This window comes from Marmota flaviventris, chromosome 13 (assembly GCF_047511675.1).
Source record: "Marmota flaviventris isolate mMarFla1 chromosome 13, mMarFla1.hap1, whole genome shotgun sequence".
NCBI lineage: Eukaryota > Metazoa > Chordata > Mammalia > Rodentia > Sciuridae > Marmota > Marmota flaviventris.
Window position 1 is genome coordinate 72,948,293 of NC_092510.1, and position 17,449 is coordinate 72,965,741.

Genomic DNA, 17,449 nt, shown 5'->3' on the forward strand with positions numbered 1-17,449 from the left:
TTCCAAAATGAATGCTACTAGAATATAAATTATTTTAGGTCATTATCAGTTTTACATGAAATTATAACTTAAATTTTGCTTCAAATTTTTAATGTACTAATTAATCAGGATTTAGGATCCTTGCCTATACTCCAGTTGGCTTAGGTTCTACAGAATCTTAGAGAGCAAATTAAATCCAAGAAACGATCAGTTGTAAGAAACACTATTATTTTGTGTACCTCTAAAGGAAGAAAAAGCACTGGTAGTAAACTATGGCACAATGCTTTTTTACCATGCATTGTAAGATGCAGTGTTCTATAATTTCAGTGATGCTAAAATATAGAAAAGGTATTTTGTCCCCAAATTGATAAACTCTATTATTGAGAAGCTTGTTTCTTTCCAATATGTTCTTTCTATTTAGTATGTTCCATTTTCCCAAGATTATTTTTCTAAGACAGCTCAAATCTCCCTTCCTTCATGAAACCTATCTAGATCCTTACAGTAAAGGCACATTTCAAATTTCAAATGTTTCTTACCCCTTTTGATTTTGAATTTCTCCTTAATAATCAAAACCAAAATAGGAGTTAAGTAGTTCTGCTTTCTCTGCATCATCTGTTAACATTATACCATCTGCCCCAAGCAGTAGGCCTGAACCTTCTTTCATGTTCTTGCTGTACATGTGTTTTAAATCCTTTTTATTGTTCTTAACATTTTTCACCAGCCTCCGCTCATTCTGGGCTCTTACTTACGTGATTCTCCTTGTTTCACACCACTCTTTTGTATTCATGTGCCTTTCTTTTCATTCCCTTTTTTTTTTTTTTTTTTGACAAGTCTCTTAAAATCCTGAACTTATCTGTAACATACCCTACACAATCATATTAGATTCTTTAGATGCCATTATTTTCTTTTTTATGAGATTAATTTGTTTTTATAGTGTGAGAAATTCACATTTGAGAAACTAAATTATGTCTTTTTAAAACATAATGTCCTCTTATCAGAATATAATTTATGTTATGGTATCATACAGCTTTTTTTTTTTTCTTTAAAACTGATAATATTAACTTCCCTAAAAAAAAATCACTGGTCCCAGTATTCCTAACTATTAAGAACTCCAAGGTGCTTTCTCATTTTCACTACACTATTTTATTCTTGTATGTCAGAATTAATTTTAAAGGAGTAGCTCCTTTCATTGTTTCTTCTGCCCTGAAAGAAGTATTTCATATGCTAGTGACTAATATTGTGCTCTTCCAGGGAAGAATTTTAGTAGGTTTCATGATACCTGGTGATCTGTCTTACTGTTAGATCACTACTGTGCTACTTTGTTGAAAATGTTAAGAAGGAATTTATTCATTTGCCAGATTTATTGAATTGCAATTTATACTAAGAACTAAATACAGCCTTGAAAATATACAGTGGTGAAGAAATTAGACCCAGTACCTGCTCTGACAAACTTTATAGTCTAGTCAAATGGGTAGAGTTAATATCTTTTATCCAATAGATGGTACTTAATATGCTTCCACAATAAGATCCCTACTGAATTTTTTCCTACTCTCATTTTTTCAAACTTATTTCTATCCTTGTGTTAATTGATTCTTCAGGATAATATAAGATTCTTTTCTAAAATATTGAAACTTTTCATTTTAAACTATAACATAAATGCCTAATATACACCTAAATAATTATACAAGTATGTGATTAGGGTGATGAAATTTCCTTTTAGGAATCTGGATTTAAAATAAAAATAATGTGTGTTTATTTGAAAAGAAGAAGAAGAGGAAGAAGAAGAAGAAACAGACCATTGCCAGCATACCAGAAGGGCTTCGTAGCCTCTTCCCAATTATGTCCACCTCCCCAAAGTAATCACTATCTGGATCTCTATGATAAATATTTCCAAACTTTTTTGCATAATTTTACATAAGTAAAAATGGGAGTCTTTAAGACTATAGTTTAGTTTAACCTGTTTTTTAACATAATTAAATTATATTAAATCATTTGTGTCTGACTTGAGCTTTACCTGTTGTTACCTATAACAATAGTTTTCTAGTCCATATATTGAAATGAAGTATATGTTCAATTACTATTATTGCTGTATTTTTATATGCTTCCAGATTTAAATTGCTGACATTTTCTTTAGGATTTGTGTATTTTGTTCATGAGAATATTTGAGTCTAGTGTGATTTTTTCCTTTTTCTTACTCCTCTTGTTGAATTTGGTATTGAGTTTCTGCTATCAAAAGAGTTAGGAAATGGTTTACCATTCCCTTGAAGAATTTATATAATTTCTTTTAAATGTTTGGTAGAATTGGCCAGTGAAACCATTCATGCTGGGTTTTTGGTCTGATTGGTTTTGGCTTTGTGTGTAGAAAGGGAGAAGGCAGGGTAGTTTCAAAATATAGATGTAATTTCCTTAATAGGTATATGACTATTGAGATTTCTGCTTCTTATCAGCTTGGTAAATTGTAGTTTTCTAGGAATTTATATATTTTATCTAACTTTTCTAATTTATAGACATATATTTGTTCATAATATCTTCTTATTGTATAATTCTGTAAGATCAGTAGTAATATCCCCTTTTGTTTATTTCTGATTTTGGTTATTTGTGCCTTCTCTATTGTTTTAAAATACCTATCATGAGATTTATCAATTTTATTAGTATTTCCAAATTAAGTTTTGGCTTTGTTATATTGTGTGTTTATTTTTCTGTTTCATAAATTTTTGTTCAGATCTTTATTATTTTCTCCCTTCTGCCTTTGCATTCATTTTTGCTGTTTTCTAGTTTATTAGGATAGATGTTTAGTCTACTACTTTCCAGCCTTTCTTCTTTTCTTTCTTTTTTTTTTTTTTTTAAAGAGAGAGAGAGAGAATTTATTTATTTGTTTAGTTTTTGGCAGACACAACATCTTTGTATGTGGTGCTGAGGATTGAACCTGGGCCGCACGCATGCCAGGCGAGCGCGCTACCGCTTGAGCCACATCCCAGCCCTCTTCTTTTCTAATGTATATGGACTTATATACATTTCTAACTACTCTTTTTAGTTGCCTGTAAGTTTTAATATGAATTATTTTTTTTTCATTCAGTTCAAGGCATCTTTAATTTCCATTGTGATTTTTTCTTTGACCTATGGGTTATTTAGAAATATCTTTCTAAATACATGTAGTGTATATAGCTATATATCCCCCTAATTATTTCAAGTAATGTATATTATGATCAGAGTATTGTAAAATTTAAGACAGTACATAGTCAATTTCTGTAAATGCTGCCTGTGTTTTTTACATGTATATTCTCAACTTTTAATGTTGTTCAAATCCTTTATGTCTAACTTACATCATTTGTCCATTTGTCCCATCAGTTACTGAAAAGGTATTAAAGCCTTCCATTATGACTGTGGATTTAAATTTTTCTTTGTAGTTCTGTCAACTTTTGAATTACATGTGTTGTGGCTATGTTATTAGGTATACCCAACTTTAGAATTATATGTTCTTGGTGAAGGTATTATTATTATTATTATTATTATTATTATTATAAAGCAATTCTTTATTTATAGTAATGTTCTAACTTTAAAGTCTTTTTTCTCTGCTATTAATATTGCTACAGTGGTTTTCTTGGGGGAGGGAGTATTAGGGTTTGTTTATCATGTAGCTTTTCCATTCTTTTATTTTTTCTTCTTGTTTTACGTATACCTCTTTTGCTTTTTATCTGGTCTGAAATTCTTCATTTTACAGCTGGAATACTTATTTCATTTATATTTAATATAATCAGTGATATATTTCAGTTTAAATCTTTCATGTTATTGTGTGTAATCTAATTCTGCCTTTTTGATTCTTTTCATCTCCATTTTTACTTTCTTTGGGATGATTTTATATTTTCTATTGATTCAGGTTTTTTTCTGTGTTGGCTTTCATATTATAGGCTTTTAGTGAAAACTACAACATATTATATCCTTTACTTAGCAACACAGATAATACAAGCACATTAGAATGTTTTAGTTCCATTTATGTTCCTCCACTTAAATATTATTTATATAGCATTTACCATGTATATACTGAAGATAATTACTCAGTTTTTGTTTTTCTATAAATATTATTTTACCTTTGATCTTGAAGAATATTTTTGCAGGAAACAGTTTTAAGTTGACAGCAATTTTCTTTCTGTACTTTGAATACATCATTTAGTTTTCTTCAATAGCTTTCATTATTGCTATGTGAAGTCATGTTATGATCTTACTGTCTCTTTGCAGGAAATGGTTTTGTCACTAGTTCCTCTTGAACATCTTCATCCTCGTCTTTCCTTTTGTTTAGCTAGGTATATTTTTCTTTTTATTTATTCTTCTCAGGATTTGTTGATCTTCTTGAATCTGTGGATTGATATTTTTCCTCCCTCTGTTTCTGGAAATTTTCAGCCATTATCATTTCAAATTTGTTTTCTATCCTCTTCTAAGATTCTAAATAAATACATTATTTATTATTATTGTAGTTAAATAAATAAATGTATTCTCTATGTCTTTTAACTTCCTCTTCTGTATTTTTAACTTTCCTTTTTTATTTTTTACATAGATTCTTTCGATCTATTTTCTATTTTTTCTTCAGCTTGGCCTAAGATACAGCTAAATTCATTTATTAAATTCTTTCTTTTTGACATTATTTAAAAATTATGGAATATTAAATCTTTTTAAAATTTATATGTTGCTTTATGTAGATTGTAATTGCCAAATTTTCCAGCTTGATTTTTGTATCTATGAACAAAATAACTATAAATATTTTATAAATTTATAAATTGACAAATGTCCATTTGTATGTTTCTGTTTGTTTCTGCTGCTTCTTCATGTTGCATATGTCTTCACATATATAATTATCTTAATTGGTGGACATTATATTTGAAAAATTATTTGAAGCTAGGAATAATGTTACTTTCCTTGTGTGAGGATTTGCCTTTGACTTCTTTTCTGCCCCTGAGGACACTTTCTAAGATTATCTTTATATAATTTCGGAGTTTAAGGGGTTTTGTAAGCTACTTAAGAAATAGGAAGTAAATCTGCCATTCATGCGAGAGATGGCTTATTTCAGTATACCTGTGATTGTAGGATGTAGCTCTTTAAGATCCTAGCCCAAAGCACCAGGGTCCTCACAGTTAGGGTGTCCTGCCATTGAATTTTTGTCCCAACCTTTGTGAGTCTGCATTATTATGCAAGTATTCCCAGAGCAAATGTGACCTGAGTTCAGGACTACTTTTCTTTGCCAAGTTCTTATCTTGCAAATTACTTATTATCTTGTTTGCTTTTTGATGCTTTTGAGGTTTTTTTTCTTTTAGTTGGTATTATGATTTTTTTTACTCAGTTTTTAAAGTAATCATTAGTGAGAAAGTTATTCTGAGTCACCTGGTATTGCTATTTCCAGAAGTAGGAATACCTCTTTTATGGTTTTTACATGTAGTTTTGCTATACTGTATCTACTATTTGATTTTAGAGAGACTCTATACCTGTGCTATCCAGTGTGGTAGTTCCAAGTCACATGGGGCTGGTGAACACTTAAAATGTTGCTAGTTTGTGTTAAGATGTGTTGTGAATATAAAATATATATATACCCAATTTCTAAGATTGACTACAAATAAAAGAATATACAATGCTCAATTCATAATTTTATATTGATTCCATGTTGAAATAATATTTCAGATACATTGGGTTAAATAACAGTATTAAAATTAATTTCAGCTCTTCTTTTTCTGATGTGATTATTAAAGAAATTATATCATGTGTTTTGCATTATATTTCTGTTGCCTAGTATTATCAAATAGTAAAATTGTGAAGGATACAAGATCCTTGGCCTGGATTTGATTTCTAATTGTATCCTTTACTAGCAGTATGGTCCTGGGTTACATTTTTTACTTCTTGCTTTAATTTTCTCTTCCGTAAGGTCATAATAATGGCAATAACCATTTTAAAGATACATTGTGAAGGTTAACCACTTGGCATAATGGATAGCTTACAGTAAGTATTGACAAAAATATATCATTAGTTATGTTTTTTTATATTATTATTATTATATTTGTTACTGTAGGATCAGATTTTATACTTAAGTGAGCATTGTCTTTCCCTTAATTTTTTCCCTTCACACATAGTAATAGTTTTTAGCTGGATATGATAATTTCCCTGTTGACACAGACATATGTACAAGTCCCTTAGGACAGGAAGAATATGTCACAGGTTCACCCATAGTAATAGAATTCTTAGCTGGATAGTAGAATTTACCTGGAGACACAGACATATGTATAAGTTCTTTAATAGAGGACAAATATGTGACAGGTAAATGCTCATTGGGTTTGTCTGCAGGAAAACTTCAGTGTTTCTTCAAGATGATATTGCCTAGCTAGGTATGGTGACACACACCTGTAATCCCAGAGACTGGGAATGCTGAGCAAGAGGATCGCAAGTTTGAGGCCAGCCTTAGAAATTTAATGAGGACCTGATCAGCTTAGTGAGACCCTGTCTCAAAATAAAAAATAAAATTAAAAAAGGGCTGGGAATGTGGCTCAGTGGAAAAGCACTTCTGAGTTCAATTCAAGGTACCAAAAAAAAAAAAAAAAAAGATAACATTGCCTAAAATATTTCTATAGACTATGTGGCAACTATATAACCAAGGTTTACAATTATATTCCAGAAAGGAGTCACTTAGTCGGGAGGTGGTAATGTGTTGGAAACAATATTGTTCTAGGACTTCAGACGTGGTCTGCAGTCCTAATTCTGCTGTTTAGACTTGTTTCCTTCTTGTGAAATAAATCATCAAGATGAACTTAAGGTGGCCATAAAGTTATATAATTTTGATATATTAATGCCTGTAAATAATAGGTTTTGAATATACAATCTAATTATCTCAAGGTTTTCTAGCTCATACTGAATGGTAAGAGAATGAACATAAGGTTGGAGGAAGTATAGGATAATGGTAGGTTAGAAGCATTAGACCACCAATATTATGGAATATTGGTGTAATTGTTGGTATAACTATTGATCAGGAGGGATGCCCATGATGATATTGTCAAGTTGGGGTGTGGATGACAAGTTATGGATTGTTATACCTAATATTATCCATTTTTTTAATGAGGAGAGAAGGCCTATGTATGCTAAATGTGTGCATGAGCCATGAGAAATACATGGTAGGATTGGGTTAAGAAAAGAGATGGGATTAATGAAATGGGAAAATAAGTTTTTCTTTAGATGGTTCTGTAGTGTTTGACTTATTTTGAAGAGCATTAATTACCTTTGTAGAATAGTCACATTTAATGATGGAAAACTGCTAAATAATTCAAAGTGTGAGAATGTGGGTTCTAAAGATGCTATATATGGAAAATAGGAAAGAATTATGGCACACCTTCTGTTGTAGAGAATATGTAATCATTTCCATTCACAATCATTGTAACAAAGTACTTATGAAAACAAATGTTTTATACTCAAAGCCAGTGGCATTAGTGATTTTTTTTTCTTTTATAGCAACTGCGCTCCAATATCCGAGAAATGGAGAAACTTTGCTTGAAAGTCCGAAAGGATGACCTACTACTTCTGAAGAGAATGATAGATCCTGTTAAAGAAGAAGCATCAGCAGCAACAGCAGAATTTCTCCAACTCCATTTGGAATCTGTCGAAGAACTTAAGAAACAACTTAATGATGAAGAAACCTTATTACATCCTCCTTTGACCAGATCTCTGACTGTTGGTGGTAATGTATTACACTGAGTCTTATTCTTGGTCACAGCAATGCAGTTAATTAAAGCTCACCTCCTTGCATAGAGATTGCTGATTATCTGTATGTCTCCAGGGGTTATCTGCTTTACCAATATGTTGAATTCTTGAACCCTGAGTGAGCTGGAAATGTGTATGCTGAAAAATTTGCAGGATAAATTGCTATATGAAGTGGAATCTCAGAGCTTCAAATGCCTATTTGCCTATATATTGAAAAGAAATGTAAAATATTTCCTAAGGATATGTCACCCTTATCCGCAGCATGTTCCTCACTTCTCTCCAGTGGAAAGGTGACTTCTTCAGGCATGTTTTTTGTCCTTAAGTAGACTGGTTTTCACAGGAGATATTACATCTACCTCCCAGCTCAGTTCTCTGAATTTAACTAATAACAAAATATTTGCAGTGGATGACATGCCATCAACTTTTGTGAAGTGATACTCTGTGAAACTTGTCCCATTTTTTCTAAGGATCTAGTTGATAATCATTGACCACTTTATAACAGTGTCTTTAACCCTGAAAAAATTCTTGTTTTGATCCACAGTAGTGCTTCAAAGTTGTTGATTTTTTTTGTTTGTTTTTTATATTCTGATTATTGAATGGAGTAACTGATAAGGCTTCCCTACTTGAGTTATTTACTATAGAGTTTAAAGCCAAATTTCTTAATCACCAAAAGTTAAATTTTTAAAGTATCCTGGCTTTATTTTATAATTGCTGCCTTTGTTTTCTACTTTTTTTGTTTTGTTGTTTAGCTTTTATTTATTATTTATTCCATCTTATGTATCATAAGATGCCTTTAGTCCTTATGAAAAAAGTAAAATATAAATAGGTACAAATTAGAATAGAATCTTGAGCAAGTTATGCCTTCCAGTTTTTCTTTATTTTTATTTACTCCTACACCACTCCCTATCTCCAAACCCAGATTATTTTTAATTTTATATTTTCAGTACTAATGATTCAGTAATTACAGGGGAATAAAAATATTGTAAGAAATATTTAGGCTACTATTCCGAGTTTCTGGGTAATCTTGTTTTATTGTATCCTTAGAATCTAGCACAATGTTTTACACATAGTGAACCATTTATAATGTTTTATAAATACATAAATAAGTATCTTTTTAGAGACAATTTTGTAATTTCATATGTGTTACAATCACGTCACTTTGGGAATAACCAGTGCCTAAAATGTTTTGAGAAGGAGATGTTTACACTCAATCCTTGTTTGAAGATTATTTGAGAATCATGTTTTAATAGTTTATAGTTACAGTTTTCATTTCCGTTCATCTGGAGTTATCACTGCCATGTTGGTGAGGAAGAAGGATGTTATCATTTAGCACAAACTGATGCTTTATGTGCATATGTACAGAAACTGGGCTTTATAGTTCCATTTGATTAAGGGGCCATCTTATGTACCCAGACAGTGTGACAGTTGTGATGGCAGTAATAACAGTGAAGATAAGCTGAATATTCTGGAAAGAGTTGCTGGCATCAATCTCTTTTGCTATTTAGCATTGAAATGCCCATCCCCAGCAATTTCCTGTCAAGAGAAATTTTGAGTTCTGCAAGTTTTCTCATGATATATTAATAATCTAATGCTTTCCTCAATTTACATTTTATTATTGCATTGTTTGCATTGCTACCAGTAGTAGAACTGTTTGTGCTCAACAAACTTAGATTTATGTATCATCAGAGGAATTGTGTAATTATTAGAGGAAGTTATTTTATCCAGTTTGCTGGTAATTAGCTTTTTCCATAAGAAGCAGACTGGTATAAAAACTAAGATTGGCAGAATTTGAGGAAGTATGTATAGAGAGGGAATGAAAAAGATGAGGATAGAGCCAGAGGATAAGGGAGAAGAAATAGCAGGCAAAATTCATTTTCCAACTCTATTGATTTTCCAACTTCTCAATTCATTCATAGGATACCAAATAGGCTAAATATCTAATTACTTGCTACTGGAAGAAAGCTAGAAAATTAAATCTCTGAAACTAGTGTTGCTTTGATTAAGACAATCATTCTACTTATAAAATCACATACCTAAAGTAAACCTAAAACAGCATGTAGAATTTCGAATTCTGAAGAATCTCCTGGTCAGATTATACTTTGACTATGAATTCACTGCCAACATAAAGCAGTTAAAATTATTGTCTCACCAAGTGCCTGAGTATTTTACCAAGTGTAAGTTTCTACTAGATTGCCTTAAATAAAAAAAAAAATTATTAGCAAATAACGGGATGAGAAAAGAGAAGAATAATGAAAAGAATTCAAGTAACTGATTTACGTTACACTTTAATAGTAGGGTAGGAACTGGGTTTGCTCCATATGTGGTCTTCTTCTAACTATAGACTCTTTTCTGTCATTCTGTATGTTTTTATCCTGTGTTCTCTGGGTTTTCCTTATTTTTACTTTAGATACTCATTATAGTAGTGACAGCCTATATAGAAAAATATGTTTTATTTGCATAGAAGTGCCTTAAAATACTTTTTCCTTTACAAGTCTGATTCTAAATAAATTGGTTGGAAACATCAGCAGAGATTCAGGAGCAATGTTGCCACATTTCCATGAGTGGGATAAAAAAAAAAATGCAAAAATAGTTTTTCATTTACAGATAGAAATAACAAGTAGAATAGGACGTTTTATGTTCTCTGGAGAATAAAAGAAGCTTATTAAGTTTAGGGGGAAGTTATGATGATTTTGCTGTTTCTTTTGTCCAGATTCTAAGAATTCCTGAAGTAAATCTTCTCTGCCAATCTTGGTTGATCTGAGAAACTCCCTTCTGTCTCACTTGTGTGTCTAGTTTCATTTTTAGCATACTGTTTCCCACCAAGAGAAATGATGAGCCCACAAATCTGATTTGTATTTAGAAAGGTGATTCAAGCCATACAGACTGAATCAGTGCTTCTCTTCATTTTTTGTCTTTCTTTACTCCAAGCCAGGACGCACACTTCAACAGCGCAGTAGGAACAGAATCTTATTACATTTTAAACAAATAGTCACAAAAGAATCCAATCTTAAAGCTGCTGGGAACTTCAGACCAGTATATTGAATTTGGTGAAATATTAGATTTTTATCTTAGATATATATATATATATATATATATATATATAAACATGTTTGTGAAACATGTAGATGGTTTTGTATTATATTATTTCAGAAGATATATTTTCTATTGGTTTTAATTTTCTTTTTTTAATTGTTTGCAGTACAGGGGAGTGAACCCAGGCTACTGTACCATTGACCTATATCTCCAGCCCTTTCTAGTTTTTATTTTGAGATAGGGACTTACTAAGTTGCCAAGGTTGGCCTTGAACTTGTGATCCTCCTACTTCAGCTTCCCGAGTAGCTGGGAGTACAAGCGTGCTCTACTGCAGCCAGCTGGTTTTAATTTTATTAATAGTTTTTCTTTACAGTTAAGTTAAGCTATGGCTTAAAAGTAATTTTATTTTCATAGATGGGTTTATATAAATTATCAGCAAATTAATTCACTCTTTTAAACCATCAAAACTTGAAAGAAATTAAGGAATATTTTTTTTCCCCCTCTCTCTCTCTCTCTCTTTTTTAACCAAGGAGTTAACCCAGGGGCACTTTACCACTGAGCCACATTCCCAGGCCTTTTTATTTTTATTTATTTTTATTTTTTAGACAGGGTTTCACTAAATTGCTCAGGGCCTTACTAAGTTGCTGAGGCTGGCCTCAAACTTGTGGTCATCCTGCCTCATCCTCCTGAGTCACTGGAGCTGTGTGCCACCATGCTTGGCATGCTTATTAATTAATCTACATTTTAGTGAAACATTTCCTAATATAGTGAAGTTTTGTGGAAATTTCATGTTTTGTGTTGTAATTTTAGCAGGAACAGTGCTATTTGCAAAGTATAGAAAAAGAGAGAGGGAGAGAATATTTGAATATGTATAAAAGGGGAAAGAAAAATCTTATAGCCAGGCTATTTAACTTATCTCTCACTTCAACTAAAGTGAGTCAACTGTCTTCATGTTTATTTGAACTTATAGCAAATAATAACGCTTTAACTCCAAGTCTGAGAAACAGGGTGAGTGATACACACATGCTTGTCCTTTATGCAAGTTGTTTGCACATGGGCGGGACTATCTGAGATTGTTATATAATGTGAAACAATTACAGTTTTTTACTTCTGTGAACAAGTTCAAGTTCTTTGGTGTTCTTTCCTGTAGCTATAATCTCAGTGTTTTGCCTCAGCATATCCATAGACATTTGCAAGAGTTCAAAGTCAAAGAATGATTGCTGAGGTACAAGTTGAAATTGAATGATGGGAGTTGTAGAAATTAAAAGGTTTGCTTTCTTAATTGATAGTCATGCCTCGAATTGATTAGTGATGTTCAGAGTTGTAAGTTTACAGCAGGGTTTTCTATGGCAGAGAATAGAGTTCTTTGTTCTAAGATTCTATTTGAACTAAGATGCATACGCAATTTGGTTTCAAGTGAGACGGAAATGACTTAAACATTTCTTGTTTTTTTACTAAGGGAAATCTTTTATGATTTATTTAAATGTCAAACATTTCTCATCCCTTAATTTTTAGATAAAGAATTTACATATGATTGTGTGTGTGTGTGTGTGTGTATACATCCTAACATACTCCATTTGAATCTTTTTTAATAGTACATAGGTTATAGCTTTAAAAATCTTTAGAATAGGCAAGGTCATAAAGTTTTGCTTTGCATTCGGTCTGATAATGATAATGAAGTTATCATTGTTCACCAATATGTAAGAATGTTAAGTAGAAGAAAGGTCATAGGGTAATGCATTTATCTTGGTTGAAGTGAAAATGAAAGTGTCTTAATGGTGATAACCTAAGGTATTAAGTAAATATTTTAAGCATTTATACAACTCAATGAGAGCTTTTAAAGTATTGGATATTTGTCATAATGTTGTAGTGTAAAATTTGCTTTGTATCTGATGTTTCTGCTCTTTCTTTAATATTTTCAAATAAGTTCAAAATTAAAAGAACACTGTCAATCCTGATAAACCTACAAATTACTTTTCAGTCTACTGACTATGTCCTTTTTATGCAGTTCAAATCAGTTTTTATTGAGAGGTAAAGTGTTCATAAATTTGAAGATAACTGTAGTAATGCAGTTTTATGGGATATCATTCAGTTACAGGTTTTGAAAAAAGGAAACAAAAGAAATATGGGCTGACTTTTAAAAGTAGATCAGGTCACATGTCATCATGTCATTTCAAAATCTGCTTTTAACCTTCAGCAAGTCTCTGTTGTCTGCCAGATAAAGTCTAGAGTCTTTACCTGGTCAACAAGGTCCCTCCTGATCATCTATAATGTCTTATTCTTGTAACTTGTGTCTTTTATTTCATGTTTTGTTAACACTAAACTGCTAATTTTACATTAGCTATATTGTTTCTTTCTTGAGGGCCTTTGTTCAATCAAGTTTCTCTATCTAGAATTTATATTCCTCTCTTTTTCAACCAGTAGTATCAACTTTTCTAGGAAGCTTTCCCTCTTCATACCACATCAAGCTGGATCAGATGCCACCCCCATCTTGGAATGCCCATAAAATGTACATGTCTTCTGTTCATCTGAATAGAGAGATATCATGAACTTTCCCATTGTTTTATGATTATCTCTTTGCATGTCTGACTTTTCTAGAATATAAGTTCTTTGAGAGTAGGCATAGTGATTTATTTACTTTTCCATCCCTGGTACCAAACACAATACCTAATGGATGGCCAGAAAATGTTAACATGGTAGGTATTTTGAGCTTGAAGTAAAGAGGAAAAAATAAAATTTCAGGTTTCTTCTTTCCATTTCTACTGTCTTTATTCTAGAGCTGCAAGTATTGCACTGGACATATTGGAAGGCCTTCCAACTGGTTTTTCACTTTTATTTCTTCACCTTTCATCTCCATCCTTAATGTATTCTTCACACTGTAGCTTTAGCTTCCTTTTAAAATCTAAAATCTGATGGTAGTAACTTCCCACTTCCCAGTGGTCTCCAACTTCTTTTCACGATTCCATAGTGATCTTGTGAGAAAGACGAAACTCTTTAACATGATTACAATGCCGTGAATACCCTCAGCTTGGCACGTGGCCTCAATCTTTGCTTTTCTCTTTTCAGTCTATGTATCAGCTACACGGATCCTCTTTTAGCTCCAAATCCTGTTTTGCTTTGTTTTTTTTTTTTCCCTGACCTAAATAGTTTTTGCATCTTCCTGCACCTTTACCACAGTTCACCTCTATTATTCCTTTGTCCTTGGGCTTCAGCCTCAGAGCTTTCTCTGACCACTCTCCTGACTAAAAGGCTGTGGGCTTCTACTGGGCTCACGTAGCACTCTGCAGAAACCTACATCATAGTTCTTACAAACTATCCTGAATGCACTTTACTGTTAACTGGTCTGTCACACATTTTATGGTAAGCTGTACTAATAATAGCAGTAATAACAGTGGTAGTAGTAGCAACTATTTATTGAGGACTTGCTTTTATATATAAGACAGGTGCTATGCAAAGTACAGTCACCTTATTTTACAAATGAGAAAAATAAGCCAGAAATGAAATACCTTCTCAAGTCAGAGAGCTAGTACATAGCCAAACCAAGATTCTAACCCAAGTCTTTCTGACTAGACCCATCCTCCTAACAGCCACAGAATGTTGCCTCTTAAGAACTTTTTTTTTTGGGGGGGGAGGGGGTAAGTGGGATACAGGGGTTAAACCAGGGATGCCTTACCACTGAATTACATCCCCAACCCTTTTTAATTTATATTTTGAGACAGGGTCTCACTAAGTTGCTGAGGCTGGCCTTGAACTTCTGAACCTCCTGCCTCAGTTTCCTGAGTTGCTGGGATTACAGGTGTGCACTGCTGTGCCAGAATCTCAGAATTGTTTTTATAGTGTCCCCAGCACTGTGACATACTGACTGGGCTATAGAGAGCATGTAATGAATGTCAAATGAATGAATGGAAGATTGGTGAAACCAATATGAGGAAATACAAAACACTTGAAGATGAGTTTTTACTGTAAATTAATTTATCAATAAAGCGGTGTTAAATAAGCAAAGTGTTAGTGGGTTGAAGGCTTTTTAAAACTCAGAAAAGAAATAAGGGAAACAGTGGAGTAATGAACCAGAAGAATGACTGTAAGGAAACAGTGACAATATGTACAAAAATGTTCTTTTGGGGACAAACTCATTGTCATCAGTAGATGCAATACTGGGGATCAAACCCTGGCCTTATGTGTGCTAGGCAAGTACTCCACCACTGAGCTACATCTTCACCCCTGCTTTTATTACCTTGTATATCTGATATTTATTACTAAATTAACCAATAAAAGGTTACAAATTTAGCAGTGAAACATTGGGGGTGTCTCCTCATGGAATATTGGCCAAATAGATTAGTTTCCTTTTGCTGGCTCTTCTGTACTTATTTTTAATTATTCAGATTGGATAGATGGTATTTGTAGCCATTTTGTAGATGTCTTTCTAGATAGAGAAAAAAAAATGTGTGTTAACTAACCAAGGGAACAAGCTGCCCAAGGATGAATAATTCTGTTTTCATAGAATAATCAACTTACTATTAGCCTGAATTTAATTTGTGAGCATTTTACATGGCAGTTGTTGTATGATATTGATTCATGCTGTGTCCTTGCTGAAAAGCAAATTCCAAACATGAGTCTGTGTTCATCCAGGAGCATTTCACAATTCTGAAGATGAAGCTAGTTCTCAGAGTTTGACTCAGATATACGCATTACCTGAAATTCCTCGAGATCAAAATGCTGCAGAATCATGGGAAACTTTAGAAGCGGTATGTTAAAAGTTATTTTTTTCTTGGTAACTGTGAGGCATAAAAATAAGTAACTTTCTCTCTCTCTCTTTTTAAGGACTTAATTGAACTTAGTCAACTGGTTACTGATTTCTCTCTCCTAGTGAATGTAAGTATATAACTGTTTTTGGTTCTGAATTGGTAGGGTATTAGAATTAGAGACTTTGATTATTCACTGTGCTCCTGATTAGAATTTTAAGAAAAATTATAATTTTTAAGACTGGTATGGAGCCTCAAATTCCAGTTCTATTTAATAATGTGAATAAAGGCACTTTGTTAGATACTCAGTACTGGGGAATCTGACAATGTTGAATATAGAAATAAATGAAACCCATTGTCTGCTTTTGGGGATTCTGCAGTGGATGGAGATAAACTTTGAACCCCCCAAACTGAGCTTTTGAGCATAATGACTAAATGCAAAAATAAGATATGAAGAGAAGTATCATCTATTCCAAGATGCAGCATTGAATTCCAAGGGAGGGAAGCACGTTTATAAGGTGGAAGCACGAAGCATAGCTTCACCAAGGCACGTGCATTCTCATGAGCCTTCAGAAATTTGGAAATGATCCAGGGGGGTATAAGGGAGCACCTTTCAAACAGCTGAACAAAGACAAGGTGTTGAGAAGCGCATGGCCTGTCCGGGAGTACTAAATATTGCAAACTAAAGCATGAGGTATAGTGGGCAGGCAATGAGAGTGAGGGCCAACTATGATGGAACTATATGCCATACCAAAGAATTTGAGCTTTACTTTATAGGTACTACAGAGTCACTGCATATTTCTGAGCAGGTTAGTTGTAATCCAGTCTGTGCTTTAGAAAGGCCACTGTTACCTGGGTAAAGAATGGTGGAAGAAAGCATCAGACATAACTTTCCTATGTTCATATGTGAATATGCCACTAGTGAAACTCCACATCATGTACAACCTCAAGAATGGGATCCTAATTAGAATAAGTTATACTCCATGTATATATAATATGTCAAAATACACTCTATTGTCATGTATATCTAAAAAAGACAAAATGGAAAAAGAAAAGAGAGAATGAGGTCATGGGCAGGAATGACTAGTTAAGAATCAGCTGTAGGAGTTTAACTTGGAGCAGTGGCAACAATAGTGGGAGGTATTTCTAGGAAGACTAAGCAGAAATTGGAGGAAGATAGAGTCAAAGATAAGGAATATTATGGCATTATTCTGCGTAATCAAGCCCCAGTAATGCTGTTAACAGATTTGGGAACATAAGGTAGTTTTGGGGGGAAAATAGGTTTTCTATCATTATTTTTCTAAACTTTTCTAAAGAAACATTATTTTTCTTATAGTTTCCTTGCTAGGAATTTTGGGAATTTAGAATACATGAGTAGGTGTGTTATATATGTATGTCCACAAAGGCACTAGTCTGTTTCTCCTTCTGTCTAGGTTTAATTTTAAATTTTTGATCAAATCATGATTTGGGGGTTGTCCTTCTTCTAAGTAGGGTTTCCCTAGGCTTTAAGTGCCTAAATAATACAACCTCAGAATTGGAATGGGAGGAAATTAAGGCCAACTAATCTAACACCACTACTCTCATCCCAACTTCTCAAAGGGTCTTTTAGCTCCTTTTTGCATAATTACAGTGCAGGCATACTTGATGTTTCTACCATGCCATGTGGAGGTGTGGAGTCAGAAGGTCTTCCATGTGTAAGCTCTGCTCTATGATAACTACTTTTTGGTACGTTTACCATCTAGAGCCAGATACCAAGCCACTGGACTTTTTTTCATATAAAAGATTTTCTAGGTTGTAAGACCTGTATCACTTTCCTCTCCCAACCCCACCCCACCATATATTCACTTCTTAAGAATCCATTCATTTGTGTTCCTTTTGCAATATGACTTTCCAGTTTCACCCCTTATTCTGCTTATATCCTAGTTTATGGATATTTGCTTGAAATGTAATGACTAAAATTAAATGCA

The 17,449-nt window shown here is 33.0% G+C and overlaps 1 protein-coding gene across 1 annotated transcript in view; it reads left to right on the top strand.

The window, feature by feature from the left end:
• Positions 1 to 17,449, top strand: part of Stx17 (syntaxin 17) — a 56,660-nt gene that overhangs the window by 27,868 nt on the left and 11,343 nt on the right. The window contains exons 4-6 of the mRNA XM_027930984.2: positions 7,459 to 7,684; positions 15,370 to 15,485; positions 15,562 to 15,612. Of these exons, the coding sequence (XP_027786785.1) occupies positions 7,459 to 7,684; positions 15,370 to 15,485; positions 15,562 to 15,612 (393 nt within the window). The remainder of the gene's footprint in view (positions 1 to 7,458; positions 7,685 to 15,369; positions 15,486 to 15,561; positions 15,613 to 17,449) is intronic.